General features: G+C 38.3%; 1 protein-coding gene across 1 annotated transcript in view; it reads left to right on the top strand.

The window, feature by feature from the left end:
* Positions 1-3737: 3737 nt before the first annotated feature.
* The window catches only part of LOC134654989 (protein disabled), a 51487-nt gene continuing 38014 nt past the window's right edge, over positions 3738-17210 (top strand). The window contains exons 1-6 of the mRNA XM_063510445.1: positions 3738-4010; positions 5045-5259; positions 6974-7117; positions 12307-12453; positions 15871-16056; positions 16962-17171. Coding sequence (XP_063366515.1) covers positions 3971-4010; positions 5045-5259; positions 6974-7117; positions 12307-12453; positions 15871-16056; positions 16962-17171 — 942 coding nt within the window. The 5' untranslated portion in view covers positions 3738-3970. The remainder of the gene's footprint in view (positions 4011-5044; positions 5260-6973; positions 7118-12306; positions 12454-15870; positions 16057-16961; positions 17172-17210) is intronic.

The raw sequence follows: 17210 nt of genomic DNA, 5'->3' as shown, positions 1-17210 counted from the left end.
ACACAGATGACACGCGTTTTGGAATTATTTGAACACAGTGTTGCTAACCCGCGATTTTTCAAATTTGCCGCCTTTTACTACTGACAAGATTTGGTTGACGGACTTTACATATCTTCTTAGTAGTTTGTGACAATACATATTACCAAAAAAAGCACCTGCCAGGGTGTAAGGGCTATTGAAAGTTGAATGAATCTAAAATCAACTAGGCTAGTGGGTGAAGGCGATGGAGTAAATATGGTGAGCTATCGGATATAAACCAGGCAACTGCGGCAGACGGTGACTCACTCAGTCACTCCCACAAGACGGGCCCTCACTAAAAGCGACATCTAAGATGGCCTAAGGAAGCTAAGGGCAAGACCGGTGTGAGAGGTGATAGTATAAAGGTATCACTGGACTATTTAAACTATTTTAAACATGTACATTTCCATATCTGCCTTCGAGAAAGCAGCTCCACTCTGGACGTTCGGCAAACCAACCAGGGGCAGAACGCAGAAGACCCTGACCCATTGTAGGATTTGTAGGCATTGTATATCGATATTATTTGATAAATTATCAATAGATGACAGAAATTTGTAACATTTATAAAGAAATTTTATGGAATTTCTATTGCTTTCACTAGACTACGTACTTTTAACTCCATAAATAATTCAATCAATTTTATACGATCCTCAATGTTGTCGATATTAGATATTATTTATTGGAGTTAACATCACTATGCATGTCATTTAAATTATTCGGCCGACATGACGTATCTTCGTCTAAGTTTTAATTTAATTTAAATTCAATTTTCTACTTTTAACATGATAATGAAAACAGTGTTTACTTGTAGAATAAAATATTAATGAATAATTATTACACTGCATCACAACAAAACAATTAGTGTTAAAAATAAGTAATCATACGACGTGAATTTTGCGAAGTGTACACTATTATTAAACAACCGGTTGTATTAAGCTTAAAAAGTCAATTTTTAATACGGCAAACAATAAATAAAACTACGTACGAGACAAGTTGATTAATCGTTAAGAAAATTGGAATGACGGCACCTAAAGGTAAGCAACCCAATTGAATATTTAACAAATTTTCTTATTAACAATTTGTGTTCATTATAATATTTATAATATTGATTAAAGATCAAAAATATCACAATCATTCTTGGGATCTAGATAATAGTAATATAGTAATACACTTGCTTACTACATATTTATAGTAGCAAGATTATGGCTATAGTCAGATATTCCTTTAAACATTAATAATTTAAGTTTAATTGGTAAGTTACTTCAATAAAATAACATACACCAATCCTTCTACAGGTCAAAATTGTAGACTAATTCATATTTTTCATCATCATATATTATAAACTTTCCCCCTAACCGAAGCCATTGGCTGGCTGGTATAAAATTGTGTATTTACTGAATTTTAAACTTGATTGTTTAATTCATAATTATATGAATCAATGTGACAACCAGAATTTAGTTTTTACAACAATTAAAGACTATTTCTTAATTCTTTTTTTAATACAAATTTAATGTTGATTGTCATCTTTATAAATAATAGAAAAGTACCTACAAATATGAGATCACTTCCTTAATGTTATACAACCCATGACTGTTTATTAATGGAGCTAATTATCAGCCATTGAAGTTCATTATCAACCCTCGACTTTATAAACTGTGGCATATATGCATTCAGACCTATATTTACCACATTGCATAATAACTATGCTAATTTTGCTGTCTGGAATGTATTAACTATACTAAATGGAAGTCTAGGTCTAGTCTAGTCTGCTTTTTCATGTAAATTTGTACCTGTGGCCTGTAATAGGAGCAAAAAATTAAACTGTAGGCAAACCTCAGGCCTCAAACTGACCCACATTTGTTCAGCAAGGTATAGGCAAGGAACCGGTTTTTTCTTCATACAAAAATCGGTATTATTTCGTTCTTTTTCGTTCTTTGGTTTATTATTTCATCCGATACCACAATTAGCACCTTCCATAGATTGGGTGACACTACTTCCCTAACTACTCATTATTATATATTATACAATATACAGAAACATAGTCAAATCTAAAAAAAGGTAAGGGTTATCATGTTGCTTATGTTAAATGGGTTTAAGGGAATCCTAACTTGTGTGTATTTTACACTCAAGAGCAAGAAACATAGGTCACTTTATACAAAACTTCCATACAAAGTGTCTAGTTTTTATTGCTCATTAGTGCAAGTGAAGCCTCTCAATTCTTACACCCTAAAACTAGTCTATAATGCCACAGAAGATATTTACTTAAGTACTGTACTCGTAACACTTAGGCCCACTTGCATCATCTCTCTAGCCCGGGGTTAAGTGGTTAAACCGTAAACCCAGTGTCAAATTGTACTGGTAACCATGGTAACTCTTGGTTTAACCGGTTAACCCCAGGTTACTGATTGGTGCAAGTGGCCCTTAGAATAAAATAAGAGGTTTTCAAACATTTTTCCATTGCACCCCCTTTGTGTATTGGGAGGGGTAACTGAACCCCACTGGAAGTGCTGGCTCACTATTCTGGGGGGTAGAACAGTAACAGTACAGTACAAAGTGGAGTGGTTAATTGTTTTGTTTTTTATAAAAAAAAGCATATTATTCACATTCACAGTCTTAGTAATAGCTGATGACTGATATATAATTATTTCCTGCATTGATATCATAGATAAACTATTTCATAAGAACTAGGCGTGTTATTACTAGGTGAACATAGACAAGGAAGTAATCATTTTATAACAGTTCTGTGTATAAAAAACAGGATCCCATAACTAAAAATATTTATACTAACTTTCATCAGCTTATAGAAAAGTATCCTAGTACCTATACCCAGTGTTGGCCGAAAGTTAATGCAAATTGAAAATGCTGGCCATTAACCATTATAAATTGAATCGTAAACTATAATCGTCCGATACGGTTTAAGGTTCAATTTATAATGGTTAATGGGCAACATTTTCAATTCGCATTAACTTTCGGCCAACACTGCCTATACCCCATGCATATTGCATAGGCACTTTTTAGCTTTTTACTTATATAAAAGTAATGTTTAGTTTGCATAAAAATATATGCACAATAAATAATAAGAATCATATTAGAATTGATAATTTCCAATAGGAATTTAGTTTAACAGCAACATTTTCATTTATTTTTTCTATGTCTATTTTTCTTGTGGCAATTTTTTAAACAATTATATAACTACAAAAGTAATCCAGTAGGAATCCTTATTAAAAACGCGGCTTTTCACCAACATGGAACATCGCACGTCAAACGCGAAGGGAACCATAAAAGTTGCATAGTAGGGTGTAGGGTAGGAATATTGATTAAGGGTTGCTCTATGTCAGCGCGCACCCCTCGCTGCGCGCTAGTGTGCGTGACCCTCGCCCGTGTGCCGGCCATCGCGCCCGAGATATCTCACTTTTATAAACACTAAACATACGAATACTCTAACTAAAAGTAAAAACTCGCGCGAGAAAGGGAATTATTCGTAATGGAAAGTAGCCGCGTCAAAATCGTCGTAAAACGCGTCCGAGTTTATAAAAATCAATAAATCACGTAGCGAATCCTCCAATAAAATATAACTTTCGCGTGGAGTGCACTACAGTGGTGCTTGCATTTCAGTGATCTAAAGAACTACCGATGTTCAATCACAAGCTACCGACTGACTTTCCAATGCAAACCCTTCGTAAGAAAACCAGCCCTTGCAAATGTGAGTGCACTGTGTTTATCTCGCTTCAGCTCCATCTTTTTATTTAAACGGTGTTCTTAGATAGCGGCTAAATGTTAATTCGATCACATAAGCTTTCCTTATATTTTGCGATGTATGTTGTAAGCATGGAAGCTATTCACCCTAAGCGTTCCGAGTTGTGCTCATGTCATAATTAGTGATCCCTGATTTGGACAGAGAGTCTGAGGCGGCGAGCGGCGGCGGAGTAATAGTACGTTTAGTAAGTGAAATATGCAGGTGTGTCATTTCCAGCATCTCTTGAGGCAGTTCGGTAAGTACTTGTGCTATCGTGCTTCGTTGTGTGTTCGCATGGTGTTCTGTCCGACTGTCCGCCTCTTCGTCTAATGCTTGGTTAGGAACAGCTGGTCGATCAGCTGATCAGGAGTCCTACAATTGTTTTCGTTGAAGTGTTTTCCGAATGAAAACACTCACAGCTAGCGATCACTAACTCGCATAGTTTTGCATTTTTTTTAAGCAATAGACCTTATGCCTTATGCTAACACCTGAATGTAGGTAGAGCATATATTATGATAACTTTGTGCACATAAAACATTAGATATACTTATCTTTTTTCAAAGAACTGTTATCAAGAGTAAGAGATAATGCTTATGACAAATGTTTGCTTGTTTCCTCTGCAAATATGATACTGTCAAATGAAACAAATGATTGTAATTGTCTAGGTAGAGTGTAGAATAACATTATAGAGTTCACACGTTACTGCTACTAATGGCATCTGAACTACGCAGCTTAGTACAATAGTTACAATACTAAACACATAAGTAGGAGTAAATAACGAGTTAACACAGCATGCTCTTTCGCAAATAATAACTATTTCTAGACTATTATGACGCCATATCCTTATGTAGTTTCTAGCTACATTCTTTAGTGTACCTACACTTCTTGGCTTTGTCGGTTACTTTAGTTTTTCACCTAATGGTGGTATCGTGGACGGGAGGTCCCGGCGAGTCCCGATTCTAAATTTAAAAACAGGAAATTCTATTTAACGGGAATGATGCACGGTAAACAGGGACAGAAATAGGACAAGCGGCTCACTTTTATTTTGCACTCCACTCGCGTAGCTTTGTTTAAAAAAAATTATGTCGCTAAAGCTAGAACTCAAAAACTTATTCGCAAAAGGTAGCTGCAGCTATATTCAGTTGTTTTTTGTGTGTTAATTGTTGCTTATTAAACCTAGCTTGCATCGGCATAAAGGACAAGTGAATGAACTGTTAAAACAAATGGCGCTCGCTTTAGACACTTTGAGGAACGGGTACGGATTTCAAAAATGGAAAACGCGTTGTACAGACAAGAACGAGCCGGGCCGTTTCCTGGGCGAGGGGGTGTCGTTCCGGGCGAAGCTGATCGGGGTGTTGGAAGTGCCGGAGGCGCGGGGGGACAGGATGTGCCAAGAGGCGCTGGCGGACCTGAAGATGGCGATCCGGGCGGCGGGCGAACACAAACAGCGGATACAGGTGCACGTCGCCATTGACGGCCTGAGGCTGCGGGATGACAAGACTGGCGTGAGTTACTTCTTATTTTCTTAAACTATAACACAATAGCGATACAAATGGACTCCCGATGTGGAAAATGTGCAAAAATTGCTTCTCTTGGCCCTTGAAACCCATTAGAACTCATCGGCAGTCCTTTTGGGCTATGGCGATCCTGAATAGACATCGTCTGGATCTAGCATATTATGCACCGGCAGGATCTCAGTTACTAGTTTATACTTTTCCATTGGTTTCTTTCTTATCTGAAATCTGAACTACGTATTTTATTGACAGTTGACTTATAATGCTATTCTTTCTAAAATATTTGGTACTCAAATACAATAGGTACCTAATTAAGAAAAAAATGCGAATTCTATGTTGATAGAGGACAAATTAGAATAACTCTAAATTTAAAATAGAAAATACCCGCGACAATATTATAACAGCGCCTTATAGTTTCCTACGTGTTAACTTTCTTTCGAATGTATGTCACTATCGTAATAACATTACACAGGAACATTACGATCTGCCTGGTCTTACGATCGGCCGCCGACATATACATGTTTAATGATAGAAAGAACAAACACGAGTTTATTAACCTTTTAACCGTCATTATAATTGAAGTCTTCAACAATTATGTTAATTACGACAAAGTACAAAATTGCATTGCGACTCGGTATTAGGACGTGCGGTGACTAAATATGAGTTCGACCATTGACCTGACCGGACTAAAATAAACAAATGATTTGTAATGTTTGTTCGTTTGTTACAATTAGGAACGCTACTAAAGTATAAAAAATAATATATAGAGTTAGCTTATTTACTATTTAGGCAAGTAATAGTGATATATGCGCTCGTGGACGTTATAGTATTTATCAAACAGCTTGGGTCCGGTCGACTAAAAGTAACTAGATTCGGACCACGCTTTCACAATCTTGGCAGTATGAATGCTTACATATCCCTATAATCCCCATACTTGCAGAAGCACATGGAATGAAAACTTAGCGTGGTCTGACTATAACCTATGTCAAGCGTTGCTCACTCCGCGATTTCGTCGCTTTGCTACAGGTAGCTAAAAGTAGATACATCCGTTCCGGCCCCAATTTTGGGGAAAGCCATAAGCCGCGCGGGGCGCTGTCGCCACCTAGCGGCCATATCTGTGCTGATCGTAACAGACGCGTTTTGTTAGAGAGTGAGTCTTCTGTACTTAGTACTATTATTTATTCTGTGCCTATGTATCAAGCGGCCAGCGGCTTTACCAAACGTTAGGTCAAAAAATATGTTAACAAAGTAACAAAAAGTGAATGAGTTCTGACTGACAATTCATCAACCTTATTGCAAAGATATAAAGTCTAAGATTGGTCAGATGAGTGTTGCTACCAGAACTTTCTTTAGGGCATATATTTTAGACGGATGCGCGCACTTTCATGCGAGTTTAGTTACATTGCGGACTATTGATGTCACATCCAATTCAGCCGACCGATCAAATACCTCAATTTAATGAAACTCCCATACGGGCTCTCGTGCCGTCTAAATGAGCCCTTATGGCTTTTTCAATTCTAAGGGCTCATTTAGACGGTACGACAACTCGCATGCGAGTTTCATTTCATTCCATTGCGGTATTTGATCGGTAGGCTGAGTTGATGTAACCTCAATAGTCCGCAATGTAACTAAAATCGTATACGAGTTCGCGCGCCGTCTTAATGAGCCCGAATTATGTAATGATAACTTTCCATTGTTTTCCCAGGACTCGTTATACCACCATCCCGTGCACAAGATCTCCTTTATCGCCCAGGACATGACGGACTCGCGCGCGTTCGGCTACATATTTGGCGCTCCCGATACCGGCCACCGGTTCTTCGGCATTAAGACTGATAAAGCTGCTAGTCAAGTAAGTAGTTCATCGTTAAATATATTACAAACGGGTCACTCACGTTTTTAACCCCCGACGCAAAAAGAGAAGCGTGTTATAAGTTTAACGTGTCTGTCTGTGTATCTGTGTATCTGTCTGTGGTATCGTAGCTCCCAAACGGATGAACCGATTTTCGTTTAGGTTTTTTTGTGTCATAAATAATTTTATCCCGAGTGTTCTTAGCCATGTTTCATGAAAATCTGTTCAGCCGTTTGAAGATCGTCAGCTCTTATAATCTTATAGGGGGGTTTTACAAATTTTTATTTTTTAATATATTTAATGTCTGTGTATCACGGAAGTTTTGTTAGTTCATCGTTGTTTATTGTTCTGTCTCATTCGACATACTGGCAGTAGTAGAGACAAGTAATGGCCTGTGCATAAAAGTTTGCAGGTACATATATCTATAGCTTACATCATATCATATCAACAAAAGTAACATGGTCATAGTACTATATAAGTATGTAGCTCCGTGCCTCTTAGAGCTGAGGAATCGGGAGGGTGTCCGCCGGCTACCTAATTATAAAATACGATAACCTCTAGATCACACATCAAAACTTGCCAACATAAATGCAATTTTGATTTGTCAAAATAAAAAAAAGATTCTAAATACAATGGAATGGGCGGCTACAAGATCAAATTCTTCGGCAGTGGCGTAGCGTGAACTAATCGAGCCGTGGGCGAAATCGCATCTGCGAGGCCCTTTTCTTTCACTGTTCCCGAAGGGGCCTCGCGTGAGGCCCCTCTTGGGGCGCGAGGCCGTGGGCGACGGCCCACTTCGCCCACGCATATTTAGGTACGTCACTGTTCGGAACTTGTGCAGAGTGTAGGTAAAGCCATAACTAGGCTTATCGAAGACCTAATCTTCTAAGAGTGTTCTAGAGATTGAGCAGGTAGGTAACCTATTATAAGTTGCAGTTTCTCCTGTTTGTAAATGGTAAATTCGAGACTCGAAAGAGGATGTGAGGCAAATGTATATAACCATGTGTACAAATATTTGCATGTGTTGCGATTCCCTGAAGTGCCTTTTTTCACTTTCCATACTTTTCTCTGAAACTTGGCTTGGTTTTATATTAACGACTTTACATTTTACATTTGCTGCCACTTCTCATTGGTTGTTGTTATTGTATAACAGTTGTTGTACCACAACTTGTTGTTGTTGTAACACAACTGTTATTTCCTTTATAGCCATTGCAACTTGAAATGTCCATTTAAAGGTACATTTACCATACCTATGTGAATCAGCGAAGGGCCGAAACTTTTTTTACTTATCTAAGGCCTGAGATACACTTGTAACTTTATCTTACGTAAGTAGGGACAAAGCTATTTGTTAGAAAGAAATAACGATATTCATCTCTCATTCTGTAGTATAGCTTTGTCCCTACTTATGTAAGTAAAACTTACAAGTGTATCTTGGACCTAAAAGGCATTACGTAGGAGGCGTGAGCAAGGTCAAGGAATGTTAAGATTCCGTAGTAAATGTGTAAATAAATCGTTATATACCTACCAAATTATATACATGCTGTTGTAATATTTTCGTTAGCCTATGTTGGTAAATTCGAAAATATTTGATAGCAATGCAACAATTAGAGCAAGCTTCTATCTATGCCATTGGCCATTGGTGTTTAAACCCATAAATGTCCACTAAGTAACTTCGTACGCAGGTATGTACACTACTAGGTAACTATAGGCTAAGTGGCTAGTTATCTGACTCATTATTTATTACATCCATATGTTTTAAAAACAAAGTTTAAAAAATCACTATAAGCATGTGGTCAAAAGCAATCCCAAATAATACAAGGCCTATAGTCGGTAAAATCTGTACCTAACAATTAACTATTTTCGCCCGATTTTGGAATATCTACCTAGTTGTGTTGTACGACGTTTGATTATCGAACTTTGTGTTTCAACCACAAATATTCATAAAATATTCATGCCTAAAATATGACTTGCTAAAGTCTGGGTAATGCAGCTAAAGTTGAAACAGTCTAACATTGAGACACCTGGTACACGATGGCACTAATCAAAACACAATTTGCAGGCTATTTATTTAGAAAACAAATACTTTAAAAAAATTCATGTCGTCCTTTCTAGAATTCTGCTTGCTCGTGATTTCCTGGTTACTCGAAAACATCTCGATGCGTTGTATTGAGAAATGTATAACCAAGATTTTTCTAACTAAATAACTAAGTAAAATTTGTTTAGCATGGTTTTCGTGTGTTCGCGTTATTTTACTGTTGCAAGCATTGTCTTTATTATTTTGTGTGTTACTCGTACTATGATAGTATAAAGTAAAATATGCAGTAATCTAAAAGAGTACTTACTAGTGTAGATAAAAAGACAAATAGGAACTGATATATTAGGAAACCCTTTTTAAACGTTCAGTGTTTTTTTTTTAATAAACTGCTTCGGAAAAAAAATTGAATCTATTCCCCGACCACTAAATAGATAACATTTTTTTTTTCGGAATTATTTATCTACAGTCCAAACATTTTTGCAGGAATTAAGACGAAACAGGAGCTGAGATTTAAATATTTTAGGTAAATATACCCGTCTCGCTAACGGAAGCGGCTCCTAAAACTAGTGTGATAAGGACAAGGCGAAAAATCCTGCGTAAAAATCTCGAAAATCGAGGTTTCGTACTCGACTGTTTCCTCCTCCAAAACTTAACCAATCGTAACCAAATTTGGAAATCTAAATGATTATGAAATTATCTGTGTCGGACCGTTTTGATTTTTTGGCTAATTGATATCAGTTTTGAATACCACGCCTCTCATTGCAGCATAGTCAATTAGACCATTTTGGCCATTTTTGAAGGGCTCTAGCGCTTTAAAAAACAAAAATATCAGAAAAAGCAAAACGGTTCGACACAGACATTGACAACATTAATCTGTGTTGAAATAATCATTGCTCTAGCTTCAAAACCCACGGAGGAAACAGTCGAGTACGTTTGTATGGAGAAATGACCACTCCTGTTGGCTCTTAAATAGCAGCATAACTTATTGCTTCCATAGAAGGCGAAAAATAACAGGTATCCTGTAAGGGTACGTACTGTAAATTACAATAGGTACACATTTCTTAACAACTATATAATTCGCTTTAAGATTGGTTTTTGTAGTACTTTTTCTGAGAAGTCACAGTTTGTTAAAAACTACGTACAAAGCTAAGATGAATGGTGCAATATTGCATTAAGAAACAAAGGATATGATAATTACAGTTTCCTTTTGTGAGCTTATCATATCATCTGAGGAGTGTCTTTTCAAAAGGGTTTATTTTTTCTGGGAACCTATTTCTAAATTGGACCTTAAGTTTTCTTGAGCAAGGTTCTCTCTAGAAGTACCGCTAAGAAAAAAATAAACCCTTTTGAAAAGACACTCCTCATCTGATCAAACGAAGTTAAAAGACCAAGTACATTAGCGGTACTTTTAGGAATAACAAATGCTCGGCTATTCAAAAATGATTCTTATACCGTCGAGATAAAGCCTTCATTAATGATGTGCATGAGAATGCATACCTATATGTATTTTGTATTGGAATCCCACACGAGGAAGCACTTAATTTAACCCACGTGATATGAGCAATTGAAATTAAAGTAACTGGCGGATGTCATTCCAAATCACACTATTTGTGTAACATAGGCATATTGGCAATGAGATTATGATCATGATTTTGAAGGTATTCAATCTTGTAATGAGATATCAAAAAGAAATTTCAATGAAACAGTCTTATACGCAATCATTTCGGTTAGTAAGATTTATAAGTTGTTTACGTTTGGAGCTTTACGTATATCACTAATACAAACACGTACCTAAGGTAAACACTTTAACTGGCCCTCGGTGGAACTTACGAGTATGTCCTTGCAATAAGATATACTAATTGACACATAACCGCGTGAACGATGGTGAGTATGAGTACGAGTATACATAAAAATCTGGACTTTATCGTGAATTATAACGAATATGCTAAGTGGTAACATAGCAGACATACACGTTCTTATAGTATTTATTTAATCATTTGATTTCAAAGCAATCAATACACGGAAATACTAAACAGGTTCCTTCTTAGATATGATTATTTACAAGTTTACTCACGTGATATGACTGATGTCTGTGCAGTATTAATTTTCTTACTTGGCTGGCGCGATGATCCAAAATGAGTCTTGGCCTCCAACACAAGAGCACGCCACTTTGCCGGTCCAGAGCGGTATCACGCCAGCTTTCGCCGACGCCGAGCTCACGGAGACCTGCCTCCACTCTGTCCGCCCAACGATTTAGGATGACCAACAGGACGGCGTCCCGTTGGTCGACCCAAGTAGGCCCTCTTGGCTGCCCGATCCTCAAACATTCCTTTCGAGGGAAAGGGGGGAGGAGAGGGATTAATTTTCTACTTTGAAACATTTAGGACATGAGTATAACTACACACTAAACTCATTAGTGTTTTTATTCGCATCATTATGGACGCAATATGTCTTACGTTTGACTGTATTATTTTGTATCATAACAACTTTTTGTCCTGTGACTGCGACTGGTTATTTAAAACCGTCGGTATTAGGTATACTTGTTACTTTATTACACTGACGAAATATATTTTGCACCGATTCGACATACAAGTTATTTGAGAGATCGGTGTAAATCTAGAAGGTAGGGTCCTATAGAAGTGGTATACGCGTGCCTCCGTGAGGGACAAAACATAGGCAATGCGACACTATGATTGGTCGAATTTATTTGTTGCCCACCTTAACCCATACTAATTTATGGTGGGGAATAAAATAAAACGTGAGACTGTGACAAGGACAAACAATAATAGCGCGTTCGCTGCTACTCCTACTGAAAGATACATAAGACTATCCCGTTCGCTCATTTCCCCCCCCCCCCCCATCATGCCTTATCCAGTTAAAATACTAGATTCATGGGTGTAAATTATATTTCGTCAACCATATGTCAAAAACTTGCGCATCGCTGCTTGTGTCTCGGTGATGATCGGCCGTCAGACGTTACCTTGAGCTGCACAATAACTTCAATATTCTTAATACTTCGAATATAAGTATAAACTTTTATAATAGGAATTATAATGATAAGTTGTTACTGTAAGATTTCTATGTAAATTAGATAGGTCATATACAACGTTAACTGGTTTGTTAAACTCATTAAACGAATAATTATCTTTCGCAGGTAGTCATAGCAATGCGGGACCTGTTCCAAGTGGTGTTCGAGCTGAAGAAGAAAGAGATAGAGCTAGCGAAACAGCAGCTCGAGGGGAAATCCGTCACCAGCAGTCTAGTGAGGCATACGTCCACCATCACCGATGTTAAATCTAAGGTACATATACATACATGTACTCGAGGCATCCGTTTTATACATAGAAGGGGCGCGCGACAGTGCCCCAAGTAGGCGCAAAAGAATGCGGTTGGCCGGTAGAAGTATTTAGCAGATGGCGCCATCACAGCTTGCCCTGTCAATCCCTAGAATTGTGTCATTTTTTGTTTTTTAATGCCCTAGATGCCAGGCCCTTTAAGCCAAATCTCATAGAAAAAGGGACATGCTATGATGGCGCCATCTATGGAAAACTTACAACCCCATATAATAAAAGAAAATCCTCTTTATTTTCTATGTATATGGCCACAGACAGTAACTTAATACTGATACCCGTCTTCTCTGCATATGTTTCAAAACCAATTATTTTATCAATACTTTGATTAAATTTTAAGTTGGTATATTACTATACAATTACAAAGTGAAATATATGTATGTCTAATATAGAAAATGTGACCGAGGGAGTTGGGTGATTGTGGATAATGGTACTTTCCAGGCATCTATCATAATGACATCGCCTCGTAATTTTTTTCAGTTATAAAAAAATATGTGTTGGAATGGACAAAAAACTTACCCTGATGTTTAAGTGGACTCTGGACTGTGACTGCATTTATTACTATTATTATAGAAAAAAACCTACAAACAGCAACACTCTTTAAGTGTAAGGCCTGAGTGGACGCTCGAAGCGGAGCGTTCGGCGGGGCGTGCAGCGTGGCGTGCAGCGTGGCGTCGGGGTCACAAGTAATTTGAGCAGCGTGCACTAAGGCCGCTCCTATACGCTTGCATTTGTTTAACATGCACGCCGCACGATCCGCCCCGCTGCACGCCCAACTCGAGCGACCACTCAGGCCTTACACTAACTGTCCATCGGTGGACCCTATGCCTTTTGTAATAAGGTTTACAATCAGTCAGTTAACAGTGTGGGCGATGGTACAATACTAAGTTCTACTGTCGCAATTACACTTGAAGCCATTAAAACGTATCAGAACGCAAAAACCACATCGTAATTCTATACAAATTCTTTCCCACTTCAAACCTGCTGTGCATTCAACTCACAATTCAAATTATGACTCGGTCTTATTAACATCATTGCAAATTACACTTTAATGTGCAAATAATAAGGTCGGTTATTGCCAAGGGTATATCATCGTCATGTTATAACGTATGCAGTGGTTATGAAAGGGCAGTCAGGTTGCGTACAAAGGCATTCCCTTGACGTGGTTTGTTATATTTGACGATGTTTTGCATAACGTAGGTTATGGTCGATTAATAAGTATTGTGCACAAAAATCGTATGGGATAGGTACTAGCGACCCGCCCCGGCTTCGCACGGGGTAACAAATTGGTGTAAAATAATTTATTTTAAATACAGTCAAATACCCTATTAATGCACGTCCTGTACACTTTATGTGAGGATCAGTGTTGTGAATAACGCTTATTTTTAGGCTTAAAGACTCGAGCCCTCAACTCGTAAGTTTTGAAGACTTGACTATATTTGAGAATTGTATTTATTTATTTTACGCGTATGGATGTAAGAAATCGTCTTTGCCGCCTTTGAGGCATTAAGAAGCCTCGAAATGAGCGTTATTCACAACACTAGTAAGGATGCCTATTTCGCTCTAACCTCATGAGAGGGTGTCGTTGGACAGACCTTTCAAAAATAATACTGATCTTCAGAAACCATTCAAGTGTACGAGTACAGAACCCTAAAAAGGATGTCTACTAACGCACGTCCGCAATGTCCGGCTTATATTTTAATAAACACTGCATTATTGTCTCTGTCAATACGCAAACGGAATAACACACGATACATTCCACTCTTTATTCTTTGATCAGTGGCCAGAAAACAGCTGACATTGAAAGATAAAGTTGTCATTTTTGTGCAGTTACAATTGTAGTGGTTTGGTTTTGTTTTTTTAATGTCCAAGTCCAGGAAAAGCTTGATTTCGTTCCAGTTCCCTTGTAGGAAGAAGAAAGTGGTATTAAAAAAATATATTTTTTGTACCTCACCTTTACTTTCTCTTTCATCACACATTTGTATTATATATTTAAAGTTTTATTATCAAAAATCTAATTTCAAAGATCGCAAACGAAGAGAAGTACCTACAGGGCGAGAAATAGAAAAAAACATTGTAATCATAATCATCATAATTATTTATTTTTACAGACTACAATGGTCCACACATTCCACACAATACTCATAATATTATTACAAACAATACAAAATAAAATATACATTACAATTTAAATTTTATAAATTAAACTACCTACATAAACATAGGTAGGAAAGTCACGCGATATTTGTTGGGATATCATTTGTCCTGTATGTTACTATGTGTGCTAGGTTTATACCTATTTACGCGACGCGTAGGCGTGTTTAGTTGTAAAGAAGCCTATTTTAGTAACTGAGTCACTTTACGCATCTCTACGCAAAAACAGTTTCTCTATTAGATTTAGATCTAGATTTAGATTTCATTTATTTGCAATAAACATGGTACAGTGGTTCTTATGCTATTGTTATTAGGTAACACGCACGGTTTACTGCACTAAAACAGCTATTAACATAATGCGCTAATAAAACGTGGAGTCACGGGACAGGCTTAGCTTAGTGTGATCCACTAAACCGATCTAAATGTAAATGAATGATTTTTAAAAATAAAATTTTACTTTACTTACTTTAAACTTAAACCGTGTATTGTGTTCACGTCACGAAAAGATTAAGTATTGTGCCTTTGAGAAATTATACAGTTTTGTGCTAAATCACGTTGATGCAACCGGCAAATCTTGCAGCCATAATTTCGATCGAGCTTGAAAACGGGGCCACAGGTGATTTCCGCGGAAATTACCACGGTTATCTATCGGATGAGAATGAGCGCGGTAATGGTTTTGATTTGTCACCCTTTTGTGTCCTAGAAACCATGTTTTTTGACGTCATATAAATGCCAGGGATTTGTTAGGTATATCTAAATTTCTAGTATGATAAACAGTTAATTATGTGGGAAATAGAAACCACAACACTATTAGGTTAGGTAAGGACAATATGGAAAAGACTACCCTTAGTCCTTTGAGAAATATGATGCACATTAAACTAGTCATGACTTTTTTTCGCACCTCACCCCCGGACTGCGGAAGCCCATTGGGGGGTGTTATATCAGTTATATGGGACTCGCTCCTCCCGTAACTCCCTCTGCTAGGCAGAGGGACGGGAAGAGAATACCCATATTACCCACTAACACCCCCTGCGGCGTTGACCGCGTTACCGTTATTGGGGGACGTCACAGGGTCGCAGACCATTCTACCGTGTCGTCACCCCAAGACTAGTCATGCCTTGACCATTTCAAAATAATTATTTTTATAGAAAATTTTAACTTTAGTATATGTTCCTCATATGCTTAACCTAAAAACGTACCTTTTTTATTTCTAGAGTATCACAACGATCGGTGAAACGAGCTCATTGACTCCAAAAAACCAAGACACAGCCGAAGGTGGCGTTGCAGAATTAGTCGATTTGGAGCAAGAACTCAGCTCTTTGAGAAGGGGGCTCACGCAGGTCGAGGGCCTGACGCCGTCCACGGACCCGTTTGGGGACTCGTTTATAAGGCCGTCACAGGTTAGTAAATATGTTTGCTAATGATAGTGTATAATAATGGTTGATTTGAAGCAAGAACTCAGCTCTTTGAGAAGGGGTCTGACGCAGGTCTAGGGCCTGACGCCGTCCACGGACCCGTTTGGGGACTCCTTTATAAGGCCGTCACAGGTTAGTAAATATGTTTGCTAATGATAGTGTATAATAATGGTTGATTTGGAGCAGGAACTCAGCTCTTTGAGAAGGGGGCTCACGCAGGTCGAGGGCCTGAGGCCGTCCACGGACCCGTTTGGGGACTCATTTATAGTGCCGTCACAGGTTAGTAAATATGTTTGCTAATGATAGTGTATAATAATGGTTGATTTGGAGCAGGAACTCAGCTCTTTGAGAAGGGACCTGACTCGGTTCGGGGCCCTGACGCCGTCCAAGGACCCGTTAGGAACCTGGAGAACTCTGGCCTACAATCAATTACAGGTCTTCGACAAATTCTCACCCAAAGTTTAATAAGTCTCAACCGGCTTCATATTTATTCTCGATTAGAGTTTTAGTTGATCTCTCAACTAAAACTCTTCTCTCGAAGAGCTTACAGATCTAAAGACACCAAAACATATACATGTCGATCAAAGTCAGTGTTGTCGATCAGTCGATCTTCACACAGTGTAGCATAAAATGTGTATAGTCAGTCAAGCTGGATATGTCAGTAGCAATGTAAAACAAACTAAAGTATGGTATCCCTAGGAAACGAACAAAAAGCAGCAATGTACATCGAACAACGATGAAATGTAAACAAAACAGTTCCACAGATAAGATATAAATGACACGCGATTTTCGAACAATTCAAACGTAGTGTTGCTAACCTGCGATATTTCAAATTTGCCCCCTTTTTTTCTGACAAGATTTGCTTGACCAAGTATATTTATTATTTTCAGAAAGGTCTTCTGCCGCCGCCCCCTGGCGTCAGTACCACGGCGCGATTGCGCTCCTCAGCATCGTCCGCCTCCGCTACCGCCTCCGCTTCCGCGCCAGCAACCGCTTCCGCGCCGCGCACCGTATTCAGTCCCAATAAGACGCAACTGCCTTTCGATCTGCCACCGGAGTTGGAGCCGCCAGCGCCGCAGCGGGTCGAGCCTGAAGCTCCGGTGAGTGTCAAAGAAATGTGAACCTTATAGAAAGTAATT

This window comes from Cydia amplana, chromosome 16 (assembly GCF_948474715.1).
Source record: "Cydia amplana chromosome 16, ilCydAmpl1.1, whole genome shotgun sequence".
In the NCBI taxonomy this organism is placed as follows: Eukaryota; Metazoa; Arthropoda; class Insecta; order Lepidoptera; family Tortricidae; genus Cydia; species Cydia amplana.
The sequence above is the reverse complement of the archived record's forward strand: the minus strand, read 5'-3'. Positions and strand labels throughout refer to the sequence as shown.